The 27,374-nt window shown below is 37.9% G+C and overlaps 1 protein-coding gene across 1 annotated transcript in view; it reads right to left on the bottom strand.

Moving 5' to 3' along the window:
• Positions 1 to 27,374, bottom strand: part of ZMAT4 (zinc finger matrin-type 4) — a 214,047-nt gene that overhangs the window by 13,119 nt on the left and 173,554 nt on the right. The window contains exon 4 of the mRNA XM_074331498.1: positions 13,855 to 14,011. Coding sequence (XP_074187599.1) covers positions 13,855 to 14,011 — 157 coding nt within the window. The remainder of the gene's footprint in view (positions 1 to 13,854; positions 14,012 to 27,374) is intronic.

The raw sequence follows: 27,374 nt of genomic DNA, 5'->3' as shown, positions 1-27,374 counted from the left end.
ACGATTGAAGTCACATAGCAGGAAATCCTACACAGAGGAGCAGCTTCCCTGAAGGCTGAGAGTAGAGAAAGAAAACATGAAATTTCATCTTTCTGTTTTCAGCTGGGCAACCTTCCTTGTGGTCTGTGTCACATGACAACTGATATAGCAGAAGAGCCTAATGAGAAATCAATTAATTGTCTTTCTTTCCTATGGACTTACTTCATGAAATGAGAGGTGTTTTCCATTGCATTCCAAACTGAGATTTAAGCCTTGAAGTCTGGTTTTCCCTACTCTCAGGATAGAATAAACGATGCATTTATTGTCTGAGGGGCAAAGGGATCTGAGTATTCAAAGAAGGGTGTGCCTGATGTCAGGAAAGTAATTGCTTCTTAGGGCCTAGGGAAAAGGAGTGTTGCCAGTTTGGACAGAGAATAGGGCCTTAGCCTTCTCTTCCATGGCCTAGATTGGCACAGAGGGGATGGAACCATCAGTGGAAGTCATTGACCAGGAGGAATAAGTTACCCTGCAAAGGAAGAAGGTGAGTGAGACGCATCCCAAGAAAGCCCTGGTTTCCCCTCCAGCCTGTGGAGGCCCAGCACACAACGGCATCTGGGTGGTTATCAAGTAGCCAGAGCCCGCAGGCTGAGAGTCTTCTTTGAGGACACCTAATGCCTTCAGGCCCTGTGTGGCCCAAAAGAGGGAGAGGGTACCCAAAGAATGACCTATACTGACCTTTCAACCAATCTTCAGGGATAGAGGATAAAAGTAATTTAAATTGATTTCAAAAATATAAAGAAATGTGATATTTATTGCACTCAAGTGCTATCCAGTAATTCATACTTATTGGATCTGATTAGTAAAAGACCCAAACTGAATATTAAGCCAGACTTTTGAGGCTGATGTTTAAAATCTATAGGTATTTCAAAGGATGAGAGAATATAGTCTGGGACATTTACTACCAATTATTTTAGGTGTAATATTTGCTTTACAAGTGCCTTCTCAATTTCATAGACTAGACAGTTTTGGGGTTCTTATTTTTAACAGATAACAAGAATTATTAGCAGAAAATACCTCATTTAGTTTTTTTTTTTTTTTCTGATTTGTAATGCATTCCACGTATGAATTCTAAGTTCTAACCACATCTTCTACTGACAGCTTCAAAGTAAGCACAGGAAATTGATTATTTTATTGTTCTACTATATTCCTTCATAAAAATATATTAAAGAACACTTTCTGGAATAAAGGTATAACCACGTCATAAAACCTGTTGAAATCAACAACTGTCTTATGCTATAATTTATCACCCAAAAGGGAAAGTGATCTTATGGTATTTACAAGGATTTGTGAAAATCACCTAGGTCATATCCACACTGTTAAAAACTTTAATTCTATCCAATCATTGATCCTTTGTTTTATTGGTCATTGAATATAAGATAAAAGAACAGAAGCCTTGATCTAATCATAGTTCCAAGCCTCTTATGATCCACAGTGCACAAAAGTAGCGGCCAAAGAATTCAGCTCACCTTACATTGCTAATTCATTTAAACTCTATTCACTGTAGAGTAGTCAACAGCCTGACTGATGTGGTTTCTTCTGACAGCATGGCACCACGGAAAACTTACTGCAAGAGAAGTCTCTTTGCCACCAGCCAGTTGCATCACCTTGGGCAAATGTGTGTACCTCTCTAGGTCTGTTTCCTCACCAGGAAAATAAGATGATTGAAATAATGATTGGTAAGCATTTTTCAAGCAATTCTATGAGTCTCTTACTTGTTGTATTTGTAAACATTTGAAAAGCCAAAAACATCATCAGAACAAGTGCACGGATCTAGAGATGATGCCTTAGAACATGCCAGCTTTCCTAATTTAAAAGGAAATGCACTGCTACGAAGAGCTGCCTGTTTGACAAACTGCTGTTTGCATCTATTCCAACAAGTATATAGACAGGTTATCCAAGGCAAACCAAATAACCTGATTCAGATGAGAGAACTGCCATGGATTATAAAATCTTATATGCAAATACAAGGTGCTGATTGAACATGAAGTGCATATATTATTCAAAATTTGAATTTATGTAACTTTCAAGCGGATCTCGAATACCCTGATCTTTATTCATTTTACAGAGAACTCAAATAAGCCATTCTGTCTGGCATCAAATTTATAGAAAAGCCCTGAAGTTTTCTGTCTCTCTCATTTTCAATAGGATATAAGGAAGGAAAGAAAAGACCCAACATTATTTCAGAAGAGAAATATACAATAAACACACTGAGACACAAGACAAGCAAAGTCGACAAGATCATTGCTTATCTGTCCCTTTTCCCATATTGTTCACTATTCCTACAAATGAGAAATGCTTGCTTTAAGGTTGATAAATATCTGTCTTGGTTGCTTTATTGCTTCCAGTCATCTTAGTGAGAACCTTGGGGTTTGAACTGTGCTCTTCATTAGATGAGCAAAAATCTACAATCATTATATGAAGCATTATTTATTACCACTTAGAGATCAAGGGAAAGTCCTAAAATGTGGAATCATAAGTCCTGGGTTCAAGTTCCAATTATGTATTTTACTATGTAACACCATTCAACACACTACTTTATCCTGCAAGGTCTCAGTTTCTTCATCAGTAAAATAGAGACAATAATACTTGATACTTTGTGTTTTTATGAAGATTAAATGAAACAATAAATGTGATGCTTTTAATATCATATCTTTACAGTTATCAATAAGATCATTGATTTTATTATTAGGTTAGATTCAGCTTAGTTTACTCAACTATAGTATTATCACACCTCGGGATCTTTAAAATATTATGTATTTTTATTCTATTATTGAAGATGAATAGGCTTTTTGAAACTTTTTTATAAATGTAATAAATAGAAAGTAACTTTTGATATGTAGATAGTTGATTTTTGTTATTCCTGGTAGTTATGTTCTATAAAGCCTCCAAGAACACAATGAACAAATACTGAACCATTGCTCCTTAGGGAAATTTAGGGTTTACGTTTCTGTGAGCCTGTGGTCATACCATTTTAATCAACTGATCAATATACTCATAGAACCTTGTTTTATATGTGTTTAAAGACACCATATATACATATATGTACATATATATTTATATATTGTTTTTGTTAACATTTTACATATATATATACATATATACATATACATATATATATATATATATATATATATATATATATATATATATATGATTCAAAGCCAATGCACTATAACTTATGCCTGGATGAAGCTTATTCAAACACACATATTTTTCCTGGAAGGAACATCACAGCCTTCTTGTATTTAGGAATACTAGACAGCACTTCAACACTATCCTTGGGAGCCATTTTAAATTGCAAAATCACCAACAAAAAGCACAAAAATGCAAAATAACCTGGGACTAAATAGATTGCAAAAAGTGCACTTTGTAATAAGAGAGTTGAAACTAGAAAGCAGAGGGTTGCTTTGTCAACCTCAGCTGAGAACATGCACATGGGGCAACTCAAATTTTTCACCACTTTACACACACAGGTCTACAAATGACCACTAAAGTATTGATTTTGAGTGTTGATTTTGTGGTTACAAAAAAATTTTAGTGAGTAGGCAAAGTCACAAATACAGAATCTGCAAATAATGAGAATTGACTATGTGTGTGTACTTACCTATGTTTCACACATATATTTATATTCAATACTTATTCCTATGACAGGCACTATATTAAGTATTTTACATATATCTTCTCCTTTATTATAGTAATTATATAATGCAAGTATCACCATAATTTTTACCAATATGAAATTGAAGGTGGAGGAGTTACAATAACTTTTAAAAGTTCACACAGTTATAACCACAATTTAAAACTGGATCTCATTTCAGAGCCTATGTTCACACTTTACATTATTTTGTATTTTACCTATTTTACCAGAAGAAAGGGAATTTTTTTTAAATCAAGTAAGTGAACAGTCATGACACTTCCTATAAAATTGGAAAACCACTGCCTTTGATCATCATATTTTACTGAAATTGAAATAACCAAGGTAACTTAATTTGAAAACAAAGCTATAGATATGTAAATGCCTATCATTACTCTGAAGTATGCTTACAATTTTCACTCATCAACAAACGTGTATGAAATGACTACTATGTGCGAGAAGTGTTCTGTGTGCCGTCGGCAACAGTGACGTGATGCTGTGACGCAGGAGCACCGCTCAGAGCTGCTCTCCATCCACCTTCCAGCACTGTTAAGACATACACACCACCACAGCAACTTCAAACTCTTAAGGGTCAATAATGAAAGAAAAGTTATGGTTAAATTTGATACCATTACCTGCCATGCCAGGGATGCCTGGGAATTACAGAAAACAATGCGTTCAATATCCACTGTTGCTAAGAATGATAGATATATTCATAAAAGTCTATATGTGAAACAGTCACTTTAAAGGACAATGTATCAACCAGGATAGATTAGGCTCTCATGCAATAACAAACAGCTCCAACATGTCATAATAAAGGTATCTTTCTTGTTCTTACAAAGGCTAATACTGGTTGAATGGCCCTTCTCCATCTACTCACAATCAATTGCAAGTCTAGGGAATATAGAAAGCAAATGGGTTTTGGATGAGCAATGCCTCTGCCACAAAAAAACAAATGTTCTTGTTAATCATAAGTATAATACCTAACTATTTAGATTATGGGTAATCTTAAATTTCCCTTTGATTAATGGTAGATAGCGGGGAATACCTGTAGTTTAAAGCACTTTGCCCCCCATGCTTCAAAGTCCTTCTAAATAATTCATATTATCTACAACACATTTTTAAGAACAATTAAGTGATGTTTACTTTTAGGATTTTCAGTAAGAACTCAGTTTCATTCTTATTCCAATTATCTTGTTTGTGTAGATTCATCGTAAAGAGAAATGGGAAAATTACTAGCCAGCAAGTATAATATCTGGGCCTGTGACCTTCATCAGTTGCAATCACTTACATGAGGGGGGGCTTGTGTACTGTGTAGAATAATGCTCCCCCCAAATCCATGTCCACTCAAAATTTCAGAATGTGAACTGCTTTAGAAATAGGGTCTTTGCAGATGTAATTAGTTAAGCTGCGTCATACTGGATTAGGTGGGGCCCTGAATCCATTAACTAAAGTCTTCATAAGAAGAGGAGAGGTCACACAGACACACAGGGAAGGTCATGTGACAGAGATTGAAGTGATACAGCTAGAATGCCAAGGAAGAAGCCACCAGAAGGTAGGAAGAGCCAAGGAAAGAATCTTCCCTAGAGCCTTCAGAAGGAACCCGGCCCTGCTGACACCTTGATCTCAGACGTCTAGCCTTCAGAACTATGAGAGAATGCATTTCTATTGTTTAAGCAACCAGTTTCTAAGAATTTATTGCAGCAGCCCTGGGAAACTAATACAGATTGGATCTGAGATTTCAAATAAGAATTAAAAATCAGGACATATAAGCATATTAAGATTATGGCAAAATATGGTTATAATTTCCTCTGTTTAGTTCTCATTAATGACGTTAAATGTTAGGCCTACCTACTGGATTCATTTGCTATCACTCAAGTCTTGCAGCTTCTCTGGAAGGGCTTCCTTGTTCTTAACAAGGGGGAGTTACTGGGTTCCCCTCATTGTCTAGTCTTGAGGTACCTCCCTAAGGTACATCTCTCTAACTTTCCTCTACTCTCAGTCTCATCTATCCCCCAGCCCCTATCCCAGTGCCTACCCAGCTTCTCAGAGGTGCATGGCCCAGGAGAATGCTTTCATTTTCTTTGCACACCCATTCTCTCCTTGCTGCCTCTCACTCAAGAGCATTCATTATCTAGATCAGGGGTCTGCGAATTTTTCATGTAAAAGACCATGTAGCAAATATTTTAGGGTTTGTGGACTCTGGTCCCAATCACAACTACTCAATTTGGCCATTGTGGCACAAAGGCAACCTAAACAGAACGCAAACGAATGAGTGTGGCAGTGTTCCAATAAAACTTCATTTGTGAATGCTGAAATATGAATTTTATGTTTTCCCTGTGTCACAGAATATTCCTCTTTTATTTATTTTTAACCATCTGAAAAACATAAAAATAATTTTCGGCTTACAGACTGCACAGAATGGGCAGCAGCAGGTCAGATTCGGTCCTCAGGCCCTATTTTGTTAAGCCCAGATCTAGATCACTGGTCCTTGACTGGGGTCAACTTTGCCCCCCAGGAAACATTTGACAATGTCTGGGGACATTTCTTATCATCACAACTAGTGAGGGTCACCTGGCATCTAAAGAGTAGAAGTCAGGGATACTGCTAAACATCCTACGATGCACAGGGGTTGCCCCCACCACTAACCAAGAATTATCCAAAAATGTCAACACTATTCAGATTAGAAACCCTGATCTAGATGAAGGATTCCTATGAGAAACTGAGAACCCTCCCTAACAAACCTACATAGGTTATTAAGACCTGACCTAAACTACTCTCTTCGTATAATCTTCTCAGAATTCTCCAGGTACAATTATTTTAACTGTTCTTCAATATCGTATTGTATTTGTAGATCTTCAGAGTGCTTATGTCCCCTCTTCCTACATGGTAAACATGAGAGGGTATCTTATCCACTTTTATATTCCCAGGACAAAGGATATTTGTTGAGAGGAACAGAGCTAAGAACATAATGAAATAAAACCCCAGGTTATGAACTCTCTTAAGGCAGGTACCAGATTAAGGAATTTCAACCTTCATAGAGAAGCAACCTCTATCCCTTAGAGTGGACATTTTATGTCATAGAGTGCCAGCTTTGCTGGGTGTTGATGGTCAGTTACCAACAAGATCTCATGCTGGATGCAGCATGAATTAGTTTTGGCCAGAAAGCCTGCTGGGACTGGAACTGGCTGGGGCTCCATTCTAGAGCCAGATAGGACTTCCTGTACCACTCCTGGAGGCATCAGTGATGAATGGGCAAGCATCTGTTGAGCTTGGAGGCAGAAGCTAGAAGTCACATAGCATTACATGAGGATGGAACAATTGAGGCCACAGAGACAATAATGGGTTTGGCAGAATCACCTAGCTCTGTGCTTGCTCTGCCCTGCTCCCATCTGACATACCTGATGCCCCTTGGGTTCCCGACTTAGCTTCCCTCCCCAACTCCTGATTTTCTCTCACCCTTACCCTACTCTGCTCTTCCCATCTCAAGACTCCTCTTCACCCCCACCCTAAGCCTCTGCACTGACTATGCTTCTTCTTCCTATGATTTTTGGTATCAGCTCATCCACATCTGGGACACCCTGGCCAATACCTTTAATGGTTCCATCCAGGCACACATCCAAACCCCCAGCACACAACGCAAAGCCTCAGTGGCCAGCCTCTCTGGAGCTCAGGCCACTGAGCTTAAGTTCTCCAACTTAATCTCAGCTCAAATCCGGTCTCCTGCTCATTCCTATTAGCTCCCACCTATGACCCCTCTCTGCCTAGTCACACTGGATTTACATCTTGTTTGGCAGATTTCTGTGGCTGTTTTGATTTTTCTCCTCCCCAAGGTTTCTGTGACCTTGTACCCTGTCCTATATTTCAATGCTCATACTTGTCCTCAAGCAGGAAATGAACACGAGGGTACCTTTTTCTGTCACTCTCTGTCAGGAAGGAGAACATGGCTGTCAAGCTTGTGTACAGGAAAGCAGCAAAATACAGAATAAGTGTGGACATATTCCTCTGTGAGCAGTGCTTACAGACCAAGTGGTAAAGGAAATCTGCCCAATGGAAGCAGCCTTGAACAACAGGAAAAGTACTTTAAGTGCAAAATTATACAGCACAGAGGTCAGAGCAAACAAAAATAGCTTCATTTTCCTGTGTGGACAGAGACAACACTTATGGAACTCTGTGTGGTGCTGTGATGAGCACTTTGCATTTATTAATCAGCAGTTACAACCATCATGAAAGCCTTGATATAAGTAATAGCATTAGAACCATTGTACTGACTCGGAAGAGGAGGTTCAGGCAAGTAAAATCTTCAGCTAATGAGTGAGGCCCAGATATGTCTGACTTCACAGCCAACTCTATATTAACTATAATTTCTAATAGCCATTAGAGACTCCAGAGACTGGTTGGGACCTGAACTAAACCTTGGAAGATGGAAGGTGTTTGGATCCATGACAAAGAGAGGGAAGGGAATCTTGGGTATGAGATAGAGGTGGAAAAGGCACAGTGGGCTAGTGGTGCAGGAAACCTGCCTGGCAGAGTATTTGAGAATGTGTGTTGAGAAGACAGAGGACATAAGGTTGCAGATATAGAAGAGCCAACGTGTGCAGCTCCTGCAAGCTAGGAAGACTAACATGTCTTGATATCATAGGACACAGTCTCCAGAGGCTTTGCACAGTATAGTAATAAGTTATGTCTGAGGGATACGACCTGATAGAAACCTATACCTTCTGACCCTCAGGAAAGTCCCTAACAACAGTTATGTCAATGTTACCTAAGTTGAATCTGAGGTTCCCCAAGGGGAAATATGTGAAATACACATAAAGAGGTGCCCTGTTTGGCTAAGCATTTACTTAGGTCATTGCACTCATTTCCTGTGGTTGCTGTAAGAAGTTACCACAAATTAATCAACTGAAATAACACAGTTTTATTATATTACCATTTTGGAGGTCAGAAACCTTAATGCAACATGCAACCTTAACTCCTCCTTGACATACAGCACAGGTTGTGGGGACTGAGATGTGGACATCTTTGGATACCACTATTTGTTCCCCTATAGTCACTGATCTCGCCTTTGGGGATCCATCAGAGGCAGACCTGTAGCCATCTAACACATATCCTTATTGGCCTCCCAGGCAGAACCTTGGGAGAAACACCACAGCATAGTGCACAGGAGCCCGGATGAAGCCATCATAAAGTGCAGAGCCTCCGGGTTCTGTCTGGTTACTCAACCACTTCACTCTCCTGGAAGTACTCACCTTTACCCACAGAGTCAACTCCCTGTGAGGGGCCTCTAGGGCCAATGCCAGCCTTAAGTTAGCAAGATCAGAGCAGCCTGACCTCTAAGGATAGCATCCAGCTTCTAGCCCTTTTTTCACTTTGTGTTCTACTCAGAGCTTCTTCCAGATTCCTGAGATCTACACCCTCTTCTGGGCCTTCATTTTGGGGTCTGATTCCTTATTTTATCCTCTAGAGATCTTGAGATCTTGTCTTGAAAATGACTCACTATTGCCTCTGCTTGCCAGTCCCCAGTCCTGCCCCCAGCTTGGTGCCTGAGTCTCTCCCTCCTAATGAGTTTCCTTAATGCCAGAGACCTATTATCTCCTGAGTTCCACGGCCATCCCTGCCCTTGAGTTCACAGACCCTGCTCCCGTACTCACCGGCACTGCCTCACTTTATTGTGTAGCTCCAGTGCCAGACACTGCCTCAGTTCATAGACCTCATCCCAGAAAGATTTGTTTCCAGGACACACAACATAATGTCCCCATGTGTTATTCCCAAGATAGTGTTTGAACAGGTCCATGTTAATGAGGAAATCAGACATGCTGATAGAGGAAAGGAGTCAAGCTATTCTCCCATACAAACTCATTTACCAAATGCTCACCTGTGAATAACACACCTTCTAATTTTCAAAGCTCTTTAAAATCTATTATTTGCTCTGTATAAGGGCCAGTGAGATACATTTACCCAATCATAAATGACAGATGAGGAATCTGAGATTGAAAAGGATACTGGAGCTATCAAAGATTACATGATGAGGCAGAGTCAGGGCCTGGCTTCCTATCTCCTCACTCCTAGGCCAATATTCTTTCTGCTATATTATATCAGTGGGTCAAGCCTGTAGATTCTGGCTGGGAATCTCAGGGTTAGAAGGACTTTCATGTCATCCAGGATAAACATGCAATGTCAGGACTTTAAATGTCATCTAGGCTAAGGTCGTTATGCCGGAACCCCCGCAGAAAATGCCCTGCCAAGTGGTTACCAGCTTCTACTTCAACAGTTCCCATAGCCACAAATTCCACCTTTAAGTATCTCTGAATATTAATAAACTCTTCCTTATCTGAAACTCAGATCTAACTCACTAATCTCCTCACTCATTGGTTATACATGTTGCTTCCAAACACACACACACACACACACACACACACACACACACACCATGAATCTTTCTTTCCTCTGACAGCCTTCCAAAATATTAACTCCTGAGTAATCATTATTCCATGCCTAACGACCCCTTCTTCCTCTACTCTCCCTCCAATGAGAGGATCTGCATGTCCTTCACTGTCCTGGCCTCTCGCCTCTGAGTGTCCTCTAAATGCTTCTCACTTTGTGGCAACTGACATGACTACGGCAACCTCAGTCGGGCCTCTGATGTGGGCAAAACCTCCATGCTGAGGTCTGTTGACCCTGTAAGAAGGTGGTGGGTCCAGTCTTCCTCATGCTTTCATCTCACAGCAGGATCTAGAAGAGCATGGAGAACAGAGATTCGGAAACACACTAACCAAGAACTAGAACTGGGTTTTGTTCCAGTGGCTCTGTCAAGCATTTCAGAAATTCCAGTAAACATGTACCCATCTGGAGAAGGCAACTCAAATGACAACTAATTCTGTAGGATACCCCGTTGATGCTTAACCAAGGTGCATCTTGAGTAGGAGGAGAGGTAATGATTCACAGGTACCAACTGCTCACCCTCATACAATGGAATAGTTTAGGAGAAGCAGTGAGTCATGCTGCAAGTATTTGTACCCAGAAATCACTATAGTTCAAGAGCCTATTATTCACGGAGGGGCAGCTTAAGCATCATACCGGAGCAGAGCAATTGCTTCTTTCTGGTATCTTGATTCAGTTGGTTGGATTTTATATGTTCCTTTGCTTTCCTTTTGTTTTCATTATAGAAGTAATTGGAAGCCAACCTGGTTGGTTAGGCAGAGCAGTTCCTAGATGTGCACAGGGCTTGGAGGGTGAAGTCCTTCAGGAATGGCTGCTGGGTCTGGCTGCAGGCAGCAAGGAAATAGGGCAGGCAGTCCTGACACTATTCCAGGAGCTGAAGAGGCTGCACCTGGTGGCTCAGGAAGCCCATGCCCTCAGTAATCTTTTCTGGTGCTTCTTGGTCTCTATCCTGTACTTGTAGTAACTGAGTTGTACTTGAGACCAGGCTTCCACCTACACCCTACTGGGAATCAGGTTCTTAATGTGTTCTTTATATTTGGTTCCCAGCGCAGTACTCTTGTCTTAAACAATGGTGCCCTGCCACACTCTTAAGAGCTCATCCTTTCCCTAGAACCCCAGGACTGCCACCAGGGCCTTGCTACCACCTACCAGACATTCCTGATGCCAGTAACCTGCTTGAACCTCTGCAGGATCTCTGTACCCAGGTTCTCCATTACTAGGTTCCACCCTCTTATCAAGCCCTCAAACCCTTACCCTACGCCACACCTCCCTATGCCTATCCTTTGCTTATAATTGCAGCTAATGACTCACCTCCTTCTAGCAGGATACATGGCTTCCTTTGCTCCTGTCAGCAGCCTAGTTGATACCACCCCAAGCCCAGGGACCAATTTAGCTTCCCAGGCCCTCCATTCTATCTGGTGCTGTCACTTTTCAAGATTCTTTCTGCTCAAAGCAGCTTCTGAGGAGAATGGGTGAGAGGATGAGTTTCAGAAGAGTGGTGTGCAGCCTGGGAACTCTGAGCTACATGAGAAAGGGGGATGCTGGCACAGGGAAACTAGAATCTGTTTCCCCCAACGGAAAACACAAGCTGTTAGTGCTACTCCCCGCCCCCACCCCCACTCCCAATCCCTTCTTGCCAACCCAGCAACCTGTTTCCTGTCACAGTGAGGACTGGCCAGCCAGCTCTGTGGACACCAAGACAAAGTCACTAAGTAAAGATTTCTGTTTAAGTGCTTTTGATTTTTCATTTGGAATATTGATGGCAACTAACAAATTATACCCAAGTTATATTTACAGCTCTGAGGGTATTTGAATTCAGGAAAACAAACTGGTGCTTGGTTATCTTGAGGATGTATTTAAATTCACGAAGAACTATTCTTGCCATGTGGTGATTTTTTTTTTTTTTTTTTTACAGAAATAATAGCTCTCCATTTGCTAATTAATGTGATAAACAAACGTATAGCTCCTTTTCCATCACTACTTCCAAAATTAAATTTAACTGCAATCCTCTGCTTTGGTAGAGAACAAATGGGCTAGTTGTTCATTCATGGAAAACAGGTGAAAAATTTCTAGTGACTATTTTTTTCAGGTGCTTCAAGAGATTTAAAGGTGAATAGGTTACAAGGTGAGTATCCAACCTTTTAAAGTGCAAGAATCAGGAGTTTCAACCAAGCGGCTGCTTATCAAATGCTAATACACAAAGTGTGCCCCCAAATAAGCTGAGCTTGTCAACAGATTTCATGTGTTTCGTAAACCCATCTTATATCTGAATGTCATAGCCACCTTTGCAAAAACAATATTCATAGTTAAACTAAGTAGAAAAATATAGTGAAAGATGCCTTGCTATTCTCTAGGTAAAGGAAGATCTTTTTCTTAAGAAAAACACTGCTGAGGATAAAAGCCAAGTATTGTTTTAGACATTCTCCAATTTCCAAAATACCATTTAAAAAAGAATTACACCCACGATTTATGCACGATTCATTAGACAGCAAGATAAAATGAACTGCTTGATTTTAATTGCATTGAAAGAGTAGGCATCATGAAATACACCCCCAGCTTCTTAGGATTATAACCTAGTCTAGTAACATCTTTACCACAATATAAACCCTTTCCAAATAGCCTACCTTGATTAAATTAGAATTGTATTTTTAGTTTCATGATTTGATAGACTTCTAAAGAATTTTTTTTAGGTAAGCACCTAGAAGGTCAAATGTTATCAAATTTTTTTTGTTTTTTATTGTGAAGATAGGTTTGAATCACTGGATCCCCTATGAAAATGACAGGAATGTCATCTCATAAAGTAGATGAAATATATTTGCGACAATATGGATGGACCTTGGATGCTAGGTGAAATAAGTCATATGAAAAAGGACAAAAACCGTATGATTTTACTCATAAGTGGAATATAAAACAAACAAACAAAAAAGAAATAAATGAACAAACAAAACAAAACACAAACTCATAGATGCAGACAACAGATTGGTGGTTACCAGAGGGGATGGAGGATGGGAGAGAGGATGAAATGGGTAGAGGAGGTCAAATGCACATGATGGATAGAAACTAGACTTTTGGTGGGGTACACCTGAAACTTATACAATGTTATTAATCACTGTTACCTCAATAAATAAATAAATCCTAATGGATTAACTTTATAGCCAATAATATTTAACATCTGAAAACAAGGGTTCAAGATTAATGTTTAAAACACCATATCTATATTTTCTTAGTCAAAATAGAAAATTTTCTTAAGAAAACAACAGTTATCTACAAACAAGAATATTTTTGGAAACGACAGTTTTCCTCCTCTCCACCCCCACCAAGGTAAGGACAGGATGATACCCTGCGTTATACAGGCCTACGCGGGGAATGTGCCCGATATACACATACTCTCCATTACACATACTGATTACAGACCGAAGCTAGGGGAGAACACTGTTCTTTGCATAATATGTATAATATCTTACATAATATGTAGTAAGTATGACAGACAACACCTTCAGAAGATGCAAGCTGCTGAATTACTAACCTGAAGGAACAAGGCTGAGAATGAGCACCTGCTGTTGGATTTAATGGTCTATGACAATGAGGTGTTCTGGGCTACCTGCCCCTCCCTTTAGGTTTGGAAGGACAGCTACCATTCATCTCCGATTCTGGCAGCTGCCTCTGAAGCAGGAGCAGGGTAAAGGGGACAAACGGCTTGAAATTCAGTATCTCCCCGCAATTACTGTTCACACACATACCTGTGGTCTTTAGTGGAGTTTTCTCTCCTAGCAACAGTTTTAACCTTTTGGCATGGATTTTGCCTTGATAATGTGAGTCAGCCACCACCGCTGAGGTAAAAGACATGTTACAGAGTGTGCAGCATTTGTTCTTATCCACCATATCAGCATCACTTCCCTGCCAGGGAGGAAGAAAAAAATAACATTAAAGAGAATTCCAAGTCCTAAGATTTCTTTTATCCCATTCCATTCTGTTGCAAATGAGATTGACCACAGACTTCCTTATTGAAATGTCTAGTTTCTGTTCTGCAGTCACTCTTTTCCTTTATGATAATCATCATTAAAAAAAACTTACGCAGACACCTGAATCTGAATCATACTGAATGTCAACTATAATTTTACATATATATATGTGTGTGTAAAATTATAGTTGACATTCAGTATTACTATATATATATAATATATTATATATAATATAATAATATATATATAAGTATTACTATATATATAATAATTATAATATATATATATATATATATATATATATATATATATCGTCACGGGATGTGGAGTACAACATAGGGAATAGAGTCAGCGGTATTGTAACAGCTATATACGATATCAGGGGGTAGTAGATTGGGGGAGGGGAGTTATCACTTTGTGAGGGGTGTAAAGGTCCAACTGTTACATTATGTTTTTGTACACCAAAAGTAATAAAATAAAAAAAACCTTACTCAGTTACTGACTTTACCCCACATGTATTTAGTGGCTGCTATTGCCAGGCAGGACAAGTGCACAAATATGAGTTAGCTGTAGAAAAATGGGGCCCACAATTAGGTGAGAACACATTGTGTCTGGCACCACGAGGAAAAGTCTCTAATTGCACTTGTTATACTCATTAAAGCAGATAAAATATCCGAGTTTAGATGGCCTAAATTATTTAGTAGAAATTATCATTTGACATTCAGCTCGGCATTTGACCAGTTTTAGCCTCATCACGCTACAAGGCCATGTGTTCAAAAATTTTTTAAAAGATTTATTTAAGGAATTAACATTTTTCATAATTAACTCGAATATGTATTGTAAAGCTATGATGACCATGCTGGCTGAATTTTCTAGGAGAGTTTTTATAATTTTCCTTTTCTTCAGGAAGGTGATTAGTTAAACTCTGCACAAAATACTTAAATCCAGCTTGATTTTTATTCTTTTGTAAGATAATAAAAATGAATCATGAGTCAGAAAAAACTAAATCCTTTGTCAGACCATGTGACCAGGCTATTGGGAACATAGATCATCAATTACCTATATATGCAAGGGGAAGATTAATCCATTGGCTCCTCTTCTGCCTACTTAGAAATTGAGGGTAAAGTGGACTCTCAGATAAGGAGTTAATCTATTCCTTAACAGAACAGCAATAGCAAAGCACCTCTTTGTTAAAGAAGCAAACCCAGGATAAGTATCTGGTCCCACAATAGGAACTTCTTTTACTCCCAGCAAGCCCAGAGAATGCAATATAAAACGGCATGGGAAGAAGGATGAGGGTGGAGAGGGGATGGAGAAAGGGAACTACCCTGTGTGTTTTTCTGCATAATAATATGTCCAGACTGCTGGAGAAAGTGTTGCCTGGCAAATTATGTGGCAGTGAGAAAACTCTTTCCTCCTTAAGGCATTAGTCTGTAATTTCTCTGATAATTAGTTAGTCCTTGGGAGGAGTGGTGTGTGTGTGTGTGTGTGTGTGTGTGTGTGTGTGTGTGTGTGTGTGTGTGTTCCAGGAGGCTGGCCTGTAGTTCAGGGGAAAAGGGGAAGGAAGAGACTTCAAAAGGGATTCTGTGTGATTTGAAGTTACAAAGCCCCACCTACTGCAATTTAGTCTCTTGAGCTAAGAATATTAGAATGCCCCCACTTTATTACAGTTAATGATTGAGATCTTAAGAAGTGTACTGCTAGGGGTTGGGGATCAGTGAGAGAAAACAGATCCTATGGAGAGAGGAAAGCTTTCTCAGAGGTCCTCTCCTGGAGAGGGACTAACTTTAGGGCAGGACACCTGGGCAGGCACTGTGGCTGTGTCCACTGAGTATTCCCTCACTGAAGGTTTAAGGTTGATATGTTTTGAATTTTCCCCTCAGTACAAAAAAGAAAAAAATCCATAAATATTTTTATACCCTTGTGTGATATACTGTGGAGACTGACTGGGCCAGGCAGTATAAAAGGATTTGGTTTCCCCTCACCTATATCTCCAATCAAGCCTAGAAGATGTCAAGAACCCATGGAGGGAGTATAGCCCAAGAATACCAGGAAATGGCAAATCAAGGAGTTATTGATGGGTTCAAGCTCAGTAAATCAGGAGTGGATAGCTCAGGAGGGATGAAAGACCAAACGGGTACCTTGCCACTATGTGTTAAAAGATATCAGTTCTACACTAATTTATTAAAAAAAAAAAAAAAAAAGGAAGGTTGTCAAGGTCAAAGTGGATGCTTGGATGACCCATTTATTACCTACGTATGATGACATGTATATCAAGGTATGTAATGTTTCTTAAAATTAGGTACAAGATCATAAGCCAAAGTTTAACCCACGATCTATACCCATTTTGAATCCGTGCACCCCTTCTGCTACTTCCAGTGAAAGTACCAGTCAAGCCTGGACTCAGAAACCAGTCCTTCTCTCACTGTAGCTCTAACATGTAGACATTTCTAAAGCAAGGCTGGAACCCAGAAACAGGAGCTGGTATCATTATAGTAAATATACTCAGAACTAGTTTCCAGAGCAAAGAATTGCCCTTAAAATGGATAATAATCAATGGATTTGTGGCATTCATTCAACACATTTTAAAGAACCTACTAAATATGTTAAATTCTGTGTTACATAAACATGACTCTGCTCCTTGTTATCAAGGACATTGGAACCAGTAGGATTGGCGAAAGCAGACAGAAAATAAAAGGAAAGTATTATAATCAAGGAAACAGAATCTTCTCTTGGGTTCACACTCTCCCAATTGTAAGGTAAAAGACCATTAATATAATTTAAGCCAATTTGTGTGGATTTTCATCCTCAAGCCTCTCTCATGCCCAGAATGCCCTTCCTCATCACTTCCTATCTAAAACAGACTTTCCAGAATCTGTCTTCATGCCTCAGTTCAGTCATCACTTATTGAGGTGGAGATTCTTCTGACACCTCTTCTATCCTGCAGAAGTGAACACTGGCCTTCAGGTCTTCTATCTGTCCTGTATACCTATTTTATAATAGAACACCAATTATTACATTTAGGTGTTTTCATATTTCCCTCATGAGCCAACAAAATTTCTTTAAGATCAAGGAAATTGTCTCATTGATATCGAAGCCCTAGCACCTAGCACAATGCTTTCCACACAAAGAAACTAATGAACGAATGAAGATTGGTTTGTGGGGTGAATAAATTTACATGACATAAAAGTCAAAAGAGGAGGCAGGTAATAAATACATGGAAGTCTAGTTGTCACCCCAAATCTTTCAGACTCATAGGAAGATGGCCAGAGAAATAACCAGAGGTATCGACAATTTATAAACTAACTTGAGGGTTCAAGTAGGGGAACATTTCCCAAAAATTTATGTTCATCATAGTTTTTGTATATATTCTTAGATTTCTGCTTTCCTGGGCAATCTTATTCACATCATCATATAGAAGAATCAAAGAATATTAGAAGAAGAGAACCAATTGCAAGTAAATATTATGGAATGTACTCATGCCATAGGTGTAGAAGAGGGACCAAGAAAGTTTAACTACCTAACAATAGAAGGGCAATGATGCTCTGAGAAGTTACGTAGCCTTTGAGGCCATCAAGATATGCTTACGGGATATTTCACTAAAGGAGCCAATGTAATTTACATGATGCAATTATAAATATCACCAATTCTGACTACTCTAATGACCCTACTGTAAAAACAACTACCTAGAAAAAAATCTCGTTATTAACCAAGTGCCTGAAAAGTGCGAGAATTTAATTGTGTATTCTTAGCTATGTAAATCCCAAATTAATGACTCCTTGCAGCTACAGATCATATAATCTGTATTGGTGTCTCCCACTGCACCCAGAGCAATGTTGATAGATGGCCCAGGATAGAACTCCATAAAGTTTGATGAACTGACCTCAATATTTAAAGTTTCTGGCTTAAAGAACTGAGAACGGCCCCAAGCTATCAAGTAAATGAAGAGGGAACCTAAGATTGTCTGAAAATGGATTTCAAACTGGAGGCAATAATTAAATCAGACTTTTTCAGTGCAGTGTTCACATTGCTGAAACAAAGAAAAAAAATATTTGTGGAGTATCCTAAGGCTGCTTATTCAAAGCATTTTGCAAAGTTAAGAAGTTTTCAGAAGAATTCAGTCAGTGAAAAACCCTGGATGATTCTGGCCAGAAATCAGGCCTTTCTCGGTAAGATTTTTTTTTTCTTAATTCAGAGCATTGCCTTCATTCTCTTATACTTTAAGTGAACATAAAAAGCCTAAGAGGTATTTATTCAAAAAATATACTACATCTCAGTAAGAACAGTGAGAATCTATTGTACTTCAGCCACAAGTCTCTCTCTCTCTCTCCCTATTAACCCCACAGCTCAGCATGATGGAAGTGTCATCCTGCTTGGATGGGGTCAAGAAAATAGAACTCCCTCACCCATTATCTCCCAGTTAAGGGATATCAGGATGGGAAATCCCCAAAAATTAATCACATTCCCTTCAACTCCAAGACACAGAAGCTAAGTTCCTGGTAATGTAGCCAAGAGATCAAGGTACTCTCTTCTTCTACCCACCATCATACATATGACAGGAACTCTATCCCAGGCACAGCAAGTCAAGAACATTGGAACTCTGTCCTTGCCCCAGCTCACTTGTAGGACAGAGGTTCCATGCCAGGAGGGACTATCTGAGAAGACCAGAGGCTACCACCTCTGCCCAGCTAATAAAGCAGGGCTTTTACTCAGTGGCACAGGCCGCTGTCCCTGTGCCCAGCTCTGGAGGAGCAACACAGAGTTTTTTTCTATAAGAACAGATGAGAAAGAGGAAGTGCATAAGAACAGAAAGCCTGTAAACTTTATTTGAAATAGAGTGGGGGAAAATTTAAATCTGAGGGTGCTCTCAAAAACAATGGGGATTTTGGTGGTAACCAATTAAGGCCAGCTGATAGCTCCATGAGAGCCTAAGCTAAACCATAAGCCAGCTATTTTTCCAGAGAAAACCAGGAAAAGAGACAGCTAAGGAGAGATTTCCTGGAGTCTGAACAAATTTCAAAGATTTGTCTCAAAACTTAACCCTACAAAAAGGACTGAATTTAATTGGGTCATACTATGGAGAATTTATATCCTAAAGCATTGACAAGAACAATAGAGCAATTATACAACAATTAGTAGAAGCTAAATGCTAGGTGTGATTCCAGCAGAGGTAGATTAGTTAACTGAGAAGATCAGAGAAAGAGACTTTCAAAGGGAGTCCTGAAAATGCCACTGTCATCCCACAGTGACCATGCATACTCCTAAGGTAGCACCTCTGACAATAACATTGGTGACTGCATATCATGAAGGAGGCAGACATTATTAAAATAGTCTAGCCAAGACATTGTACAAATAAATGAGCAAACAATAACAAAACGAGCCCTGAAGGATGATGGAATCATTATGCAGCATTTTTGCAATATACTACCTAAAATATCCAGTTTTTAACAACAGCAAGAAACTTACAAAATATACCAAAAAGTAAAATAAAAAACAGGAAAGTTTAATGCATACACAAGAAAAAAAAAAGACGACCCAGATGACCCAGCTGTTAGATTTAGCTGGCAAAGAATTCAAAGCAATGTCAAAGACTTCAAACAATCATAAATGTGTTCAAAGAATTAAAGGAAATTATGTTTAAAGAAATAATGGAATGCATGATGCCAATACATTATCAAATAGAGAATATCAAAAAAGAAAAAAGAATCAAATAGAAATTCTGGAGTTAAAAAGTATAACTGAAATGAAAAATTCACTTTAGAGTGTACTCAGCAGTAGATTTGAGCTTGCAGAAAAAAGAATCAGTAACTTCAAGATAGATCAATAGAGATTATGCAGTTCAAAGAAGAGAGAGAGAAAAGAATGAAGTTGAACAGAGCCTCAAAGAAATGTGGAACACCTTTAAAAACACCAACATATGCATAAAATAGGAGTATAAGAAAGTGAAGAGAAAAATAAAGGAGCAGAAAAAAATATTCAAAGAAATAATGACAGAAAACTCCCCAAATTTGAAGAAAACACTCATCTACACACCAAAGAATTTCAACAAAATTTAAGTAGAATAAGTGCAAAACGATCCACACCTAGATACATCATAATTAAAATACTGAAAGCCAAAAACAAAGGGAAATTTTTGAAGAAGCAGAGAAAAACAACTCATCTCATACAAGGGAACCACAATAAGATTAACAGCTGACTTCTCGTTAGAAACAATGGAGGCCAGAAGACAGTGTGATGATTTATTTAAAGTGCTGACAAAGATTATAAACTAAGAATCTCATAGCCAGCAAAATTATTTTTAAAAAATGAATTTGAATAAAGACATTTAGAGATTTTTTTTTTAAACAGGAAGAATTTGTTACCTTACCAAAAATACTAAAGGAAGTTCTTCAGCAGAAAGTGACATCAAACAATAATTTGAATCACATAAAAAACAAAACAAAACAAAATAAAAAACAAAGAGCACCACTAAAAATAAGTATGTAATTATAAAAAGCAGACTATGTGCATATGTCTTCTTTCTTCTCTTAACTAATTTTAAAAGTATATTTCACATGTATATATTTGTGTAGTTGGGCCAATAACATACAGAAATATAATGTATTTGAGAATAATATCACAAAAGAGGTAGGTGGGAGCAAATCTGTACTTGAGTAAGGAAATGACATTGTTTCTAACTAAAATACACAGGAAAAAATTATGATAACCATAAAGGGTAAATAAAAAATTTACTACACTAAAATATACACTGCTCTCATTTTCTCAGTTCCTTTAAAAGATATAAAATTATGTAAAATAATTATAACAATATATTGTTGGGTAACATACAGATGTAACATAGATCACAATATTAGCACAAAAGTGGGGAAGAGAGAAGACAGCCAAACAGGAGTAATATTTCTATATCTGACTAAAATTAAGTTAGTTTAAATCTTAAATAGAGTTTGATAAGTTGAGATGTATGCGGTAAGCTCTAGAACAACCATTAAAGAAATAATTTAAAGTGATATAGTGAAAAATCACAAAAGGAATTAAAATGTTGCAATACAAAATATTTTCTTAATGTAAAAGAAAGTACTAAAGGAGAAACAAGGGGGGAAAAGTCATAATTCATTTAGAAAATAAAAGTAAAATGGTAGACTAAATCCAGCTACAGTACAGTAAGACTAAATGTGAAAGTATGATACAATCTAATCAAAATAGAGTAAGACTGGACACCCCCCCCCAAAAAAAATGACCGATCTATATGTTGTATAGAAGAGACACATTTTAGATTCAATGATACAAATGGGTGAAAGTAAAGGAATGAAAAGATGTATCAGGCAAACAGCATCCATAATACAGCTGTAGCAGCTATACTAATATCAGACAAAATAAAACATTGAAACAAAAATTATTGCTAAAGATAAAGAGGGTTGTTTTATAATGATTAATATGCCAAGTCCTTGGGAAGATATAACAATTATATACACACATGCACATAACTAGAGTTACAAAATACATGAAGCAAAAGCGGAAAGAATTGAAGGTAGAACTAGATAATTATACAGATGTCTGTTGGACCTAGTTGTTTTAAGTTTTCTCTTTTCTTCAATTTTCTTATTGATCTTCTGCCTAGTTGTTCTGTCCATTATTGAAAGTGCAGCATCAAAGTCTCCCACTATTATTGAGAATGACCCAAATTAAAAAATGGGCAGAGGATCTGAATAGACATTTCTGTAAAGAAAATATACAAATAGCCAATAAGAACATGAAAAGATTTTAAATATCATTAACGATCAGGAAAATGCAAATCAAACAAGCTACCACTTCATAACCACTAAGAAGGCTAGAATCAAATATATGAGTAATAAAAAGTATTAGCAAGGATGTGGAGAATTAGGAACCGTCACATTGGAAAATCATCTGGAAGTTCCTCGAAACTTTAAACATAAGGTCACCATATGACCTGGCAATTCCACTTCTAGGTATAGTCAATCTTCATTATTAACAGATATGTATTTGCAAATTTACTGACTTGCAAATATTTATTTGTAGACCCAAATCAATGCTTGTGGCATTTGTGTGATCATTCATGGATACATGTGAACTGGCAAAAAAATTGAGTCACCTAACACACCTGTTCCCAGCTGAGGCTGAACAAAGCGATGGTCTGCCTTGTTTCACGTCTCAAAATGTAAATGTGTTCTTTTCATGGTCTACTTGGTTCCAGATTTTTTGCATTTTTGTTAGTGATTTTGCTGCTTAATATGACCCCCGAGGGCAATGCTAAGCTGCTGCATAGTGTTCCACAGCACCAGAAGATTGTGATGTACTTTACAGAGAAAATACATGTGTTAAATAAGCTTCATTCATGCATGAGAAATAGTGATGTTAGCTGTAAGTTCAATGTTAATCAATAGTGTATATTCAGAAGAAGAAAGAGGAAATTTACTGATGTGTCTGTGAAAACATTCCGGAAAGTTCTAAAATGACATCCATAGTGCATGGTGAAGCTATAGAAAAGTGGCTAACTTTGTGGATTTATGAGATAATGACTGATAGGAAATGCATAATGGACAGCATTGTTATGAGGCTAAAAGCCAATGAAACTTACCATATTACCCAGACAGGAAAACGTTAAACCCTTTTCAGCTAGTGTTTTATTATAAAGAAATACTACATGTAATCAATTATTTGTAAGAAATGTATATTAATTAAGGCATCTTTAAACAGAAACACACATAAAACAAAGTTATGTATTGAACGTGTACAAAAGTCTTCTGATCAGCAGCTCTCAAGCACTTAACCCTGTATTTCCACTGGGAGCAGTGGCTCAGTATTTGCTACCAGTACTTCAGTGTTGGTGACTTTGTAGAACGTAACTACCATGAAAAACTGAGACTCAAACTCATATCTCATTCCAGAGAAATAAAAATACATGCTCGTGAAAAAACTTGTACATAAATATTCATAGCAGTATCCTTCATAATAGCCCAGAAGTGAAAACAATCCATATGTCCATCAACTGAAGACCAGGTAAATAAAATGTGCTATATACATACAATGGTCTATTATCAGCAATAAAAAGAATAAAGTACTGATACATGCCACAACGTGGATGAATCATGAAAATGTTATGCTACTTAGCCAATCATGAAAGACCATATATTGTAAGATTCCATTTATATGAAATTTTCAGAAAAGGAAAATCTATAAAGACAGAAAGTCGATTAGTGATTGTCTAGGAGTAGGGGGTAGGGAGGGAGAAGTCAAGGAAAATGGGGAGCAACAGTTAATGGGTAAAAGATTTCTTTTTGGTGATGACAATGCTGTAAAGTTTATTTTGGTGATGGTTACACAACTCTGTGAATAAACTAAAAGCCCTTGAATTGTGCACTTTAAGTATGTAAATTGTATAAATTATACCTCAATAAAGCTGTTATAGACAAAGCCTAAGAGATGAATTTAAATGATTTCAAAAGCCCAAAGAAATACTGAAATTTGAAGCATAGTTTTCTGTTTTCTTTTTCTTTTTTCTGGGCATCAGAAAGGGGGAGATGGTGAGAATATTTTTTGTGTGTGGGTTTCCCTTGTTGTATGTAGAATTCCTTTGATCACTGGCTTGACATCTTGGAATTCTGACCACTGGTGTTTATTTTGGCTAAAGACATGTCATGGCTATACTGCAACTGCAGCCACGACTGAGCTACACCTAAAGACATGAGCTATCTGACACCTCCTGGTAAAGGCAGAAATAATAATACCTCTTGGCACATACCCTGGAGTAAGACTAAATGTCCAAACAGTGCAAATATTTCCAGTGTTACGCGTGTTGTTGTTTATAGTATGGTATTTAATTTTGAAAAGACGCAGTAAGCACGAAGAATTCTGTTCTCCCCTCTCACTTCACTGGGGCCTAAAAACCTAGAACATATGATTCCTGACTAACTGCAGGGTCCTAAGTAGTCTCCCCTCTCATGTATCCTAGTCCCCTCCACTTTACTCAGGCTGTTCTCTCCCCTCCCAACCTATTCAAATCAAATCCAGATGTCAAGGTCCATTTTATCCAGTCCCTTCAGAACTGCTGAGACCTTCATCCACATCTTTGTTACTGACCTCTCTTAGTCCTTAACATTTTTGCCACAGTTTAGATTAGGTCCTGTCCTTTAATTGTTTTATTAGCATTTTTTTTTTAGGATTGTCTCTCCAAAAACATCTTGAAGGCAAGAACTTTAAGAATTACTGTCCCGCCCTTTTGCCCTGCCCCCCACCCTCAATCTCCAGTGCCTGCCATACGTCTGGATACACAGAAGAGACTCAGTAAACATGAAATAGTTACTGAATGAGTAACTTGAAGTGGCCTTCCATTAAGTAATTCTAACTCAGTCACATAAGTTTTCCACATAAAATAATCTCTCCCTTGTCCTTTTAGCAATGTCTTGCTTTGTTTCAGGAAAAGGTCAATTAGCATAAAGTTCATACTCAATAATGAAATGAAGATAGTGACAAGGGCATGCTATTGTGTGTTTGCCTACATAAGAACGATGTGTTGTGCTGGCTAGAAAGATGGGTGATATCCAGACACCCCACAGAGAAGCTGCAGTGTCTGTATCTGCAGAGTCTACATTAAAGCTGGCATGAACCTTGTGTTCCAGAGTTAACTGGAGAATATATATATATATATATATATATATATATATATATATATACACCCTGTCACTTGGATAGAAACAATCTACTTTTGTGGATGAAAACTCTCAATTTCCATAGTATTGGGGAAAATGGTTATTTTGACAATAAAGGAAAGAGAAAGGGAAAATCTCTATTCAAGAGGGATTTAGAATTTGTGTGCCTTTGGTATTTGGAAGGCATTGATTTGTGTTTCAGTCACTAGAGAAATATTTAAACAGATGGTAACAGTACTTACAAGACCCCAAAAGGGAGAAATTAGCCAGAGCTCCTGAGAGAGAACAAATACATAAGTTAGATAAGCCCCACTAACACGGAGAAGTAGCTAATAATGATGTCACAATAAATAGATGTGTCAGAGAGAACAAAGGTGGTACAAGAGGCAGGTGGGAAGAGAGGGAAAAAAATGTTGAAAAAACTCGAAGATCTCAAAATCTACAAAATGAAAAGTGATATTCCCTGCTTGAGACATCACTTTAAGATTGGATAAAGATGAGGGAATGGCAAAATTGGAATGACATCCATACCAGAAGATTTTCCTTCAGAGCAGCACTATTTGCTCTCATCCTCCACACCCTCAGACTCCACAGTATCAGCATAGCTGCCATTTTCTGACAGTCCTATGTGCCAAGCATCGCATTAGGTGCCTTATATATTTCACCACACTTATTTTTTCATAATAACCCTAAAATAGGCTTAGGATTTCTTCCTCTTTCCTTTTTCCTCATCCTCTGAATTCAATCCGTCAGCAAATTCTGTCACCCGTCCTCCAATTATATCCCCAAACTGTCTACAGCTATTTCTCAGTACACTTTTATATTCTTTTCCCTATCACTCATGTTCAAGCCTGAGTCCCTCTCCATTGCATGCCCTCTGTTACATTCTTTATAGCACTTATTTCACATTCTAAAATTTCATAGTTTAGATATTTAAATTTACTTATTTATTATCTGTCCCTTACCACTAAATTATTCAGTATTATATGCCCAGTATCTAGAACAGCATGATTCTATAGTACATACTATAAGCCACAAATATGGCCACATTTAAATTTTCTAATAGACATGTTTGAAAAATAAAAAGAAACTGTAAAATCAGTTTTACAAAACATATTTTGTTTAGTCCAATACATCCAAACGATTGTCCTTTCAACATATGTTCAACCTAAAAATTATTAATGAGGTATTTTATATTCATTTTCTCATAATAAGACTTTGAAATGGGGTATATATTTCATACTTATAGCACATATCAATACAGATTATCCATGTTTTGAGTGCTCAGTGGATCCATGTGGCTAGTGGCTACGGGGTTGGACAGTGTAGCTTTAGAACATAGTGAGTAATTATTAAATATTAGGTGAATTAAAAATGAATGAATAAATGAAGGAGTCAGTGAAGAAATAAGTGAATAAATCCCCATTTTTACAGATCAGGAAAATGAAGCCCAGAGTGTCTAAATAAATTCTTCAATGTGTCATACTTTTAGAATGTGATGCAACTGATTTTTTAATCTTTTCCTATCTAAATTCAAGGTGGTGCTACTTCCATTACACAACACTGGCATCTTAGGTCAGTTTTCTCATCAAAAACTTTCAAGGGTTCTTTACTGCCTAAAAATAAATTCCTTATCATGACAGTTAAATTCTGTTAAAATCTCTCAACACACAATTCTAGTCTTTTCTCTCACCACTGCTTTTCAAAAATAATATGCTCCAACCAAACTGATTTTTTCAAGGTCAGGACCACCAAGAAGACTACTAAGAGAGTGTCCTGAAATCCCACCTCTAAATTTTTTTGATTCCATCTCTGGCTGCTAACCCTTGTCAGATTCTGCAGGTGAATAAAGATTAAGTTCTTAGGTCTCATTATTGTATCAGGTGGAGAGCAGTAATATTCTCCGCTAGCACATCTCCTTTCTTACCCATCTTTCTAATGCTGCCCTAGCACAGTGTTTGGAACATAGTAGCTTAAAAGTTTCTTGAAGTATGAAGGGAAAAATGATCTGATGAATGAACTCACCCTATCCTCCAACTATGTTGAGTATACTCTTACAGATTTTTGTTCACGTGGCTCCATCCAACTTGAATTCCTCAGTCTCTCTCCTCAGCAAGGGTCACTCAAATGCCATCTCCCTCATCAAGTCTTCTCCAGCACTCCTCAGCACAAAGAGATTTCATCTTCCCTCACACCCACAGAACTCCACCTAGTCTTCTCTCCACACACAACACCATCTAGTGTATATTTTATTATTTTAAATGAAATTTAAATTATTTGAGCTAAAAAAAATCTATTATCTCCAGCTCCCAGCATAGTGTTTTGTGTGATGTGGTATGAAAAATCACAGAACGTTAAATTAAAGAGGAGCAGATTTGGAGAGGGAAAATGCTGGTTTAAGCCCTGGCTTTAAATGTACTTATTGTCCTTATTGATTCTGAAATTCCTTCCCTGTTATGTGGAAGGACAAATAAAATTTGCCCTGTCCATCTATTTATGAGACAAAAGTCAGGATAAACAGAACGCAGTATATAAAACCATGCTTTGTAATTTGGAAAGTGCTATGCAAATTTTATTTCTATGTATTAAAATGAACTAAAGAAGGATGCATATTACCTTATTTTATCTTCT

Source organism: Rhinolophus sinicus, linkage group LG04, assembly GCF_036562045.2.
Source record: "Rhinolophus sinicus isolate RSC01 linkage group LG04, ASM3656204v1, whole genome shotgun sequence".
Classification (NCBI taxonomy): domain Eukaryota; kingdom Metazoa; phylum Chordata; class Mammalia; order Chiroptera; family Rhinolophidae; genus Rhinolophus; species Rhinolophus sinicus.
The sequence above is the reverse complement of the archived record's forward strand: the minus strand, read 5'-3'. Positions and strand labels throughout refer to the sequence as shown.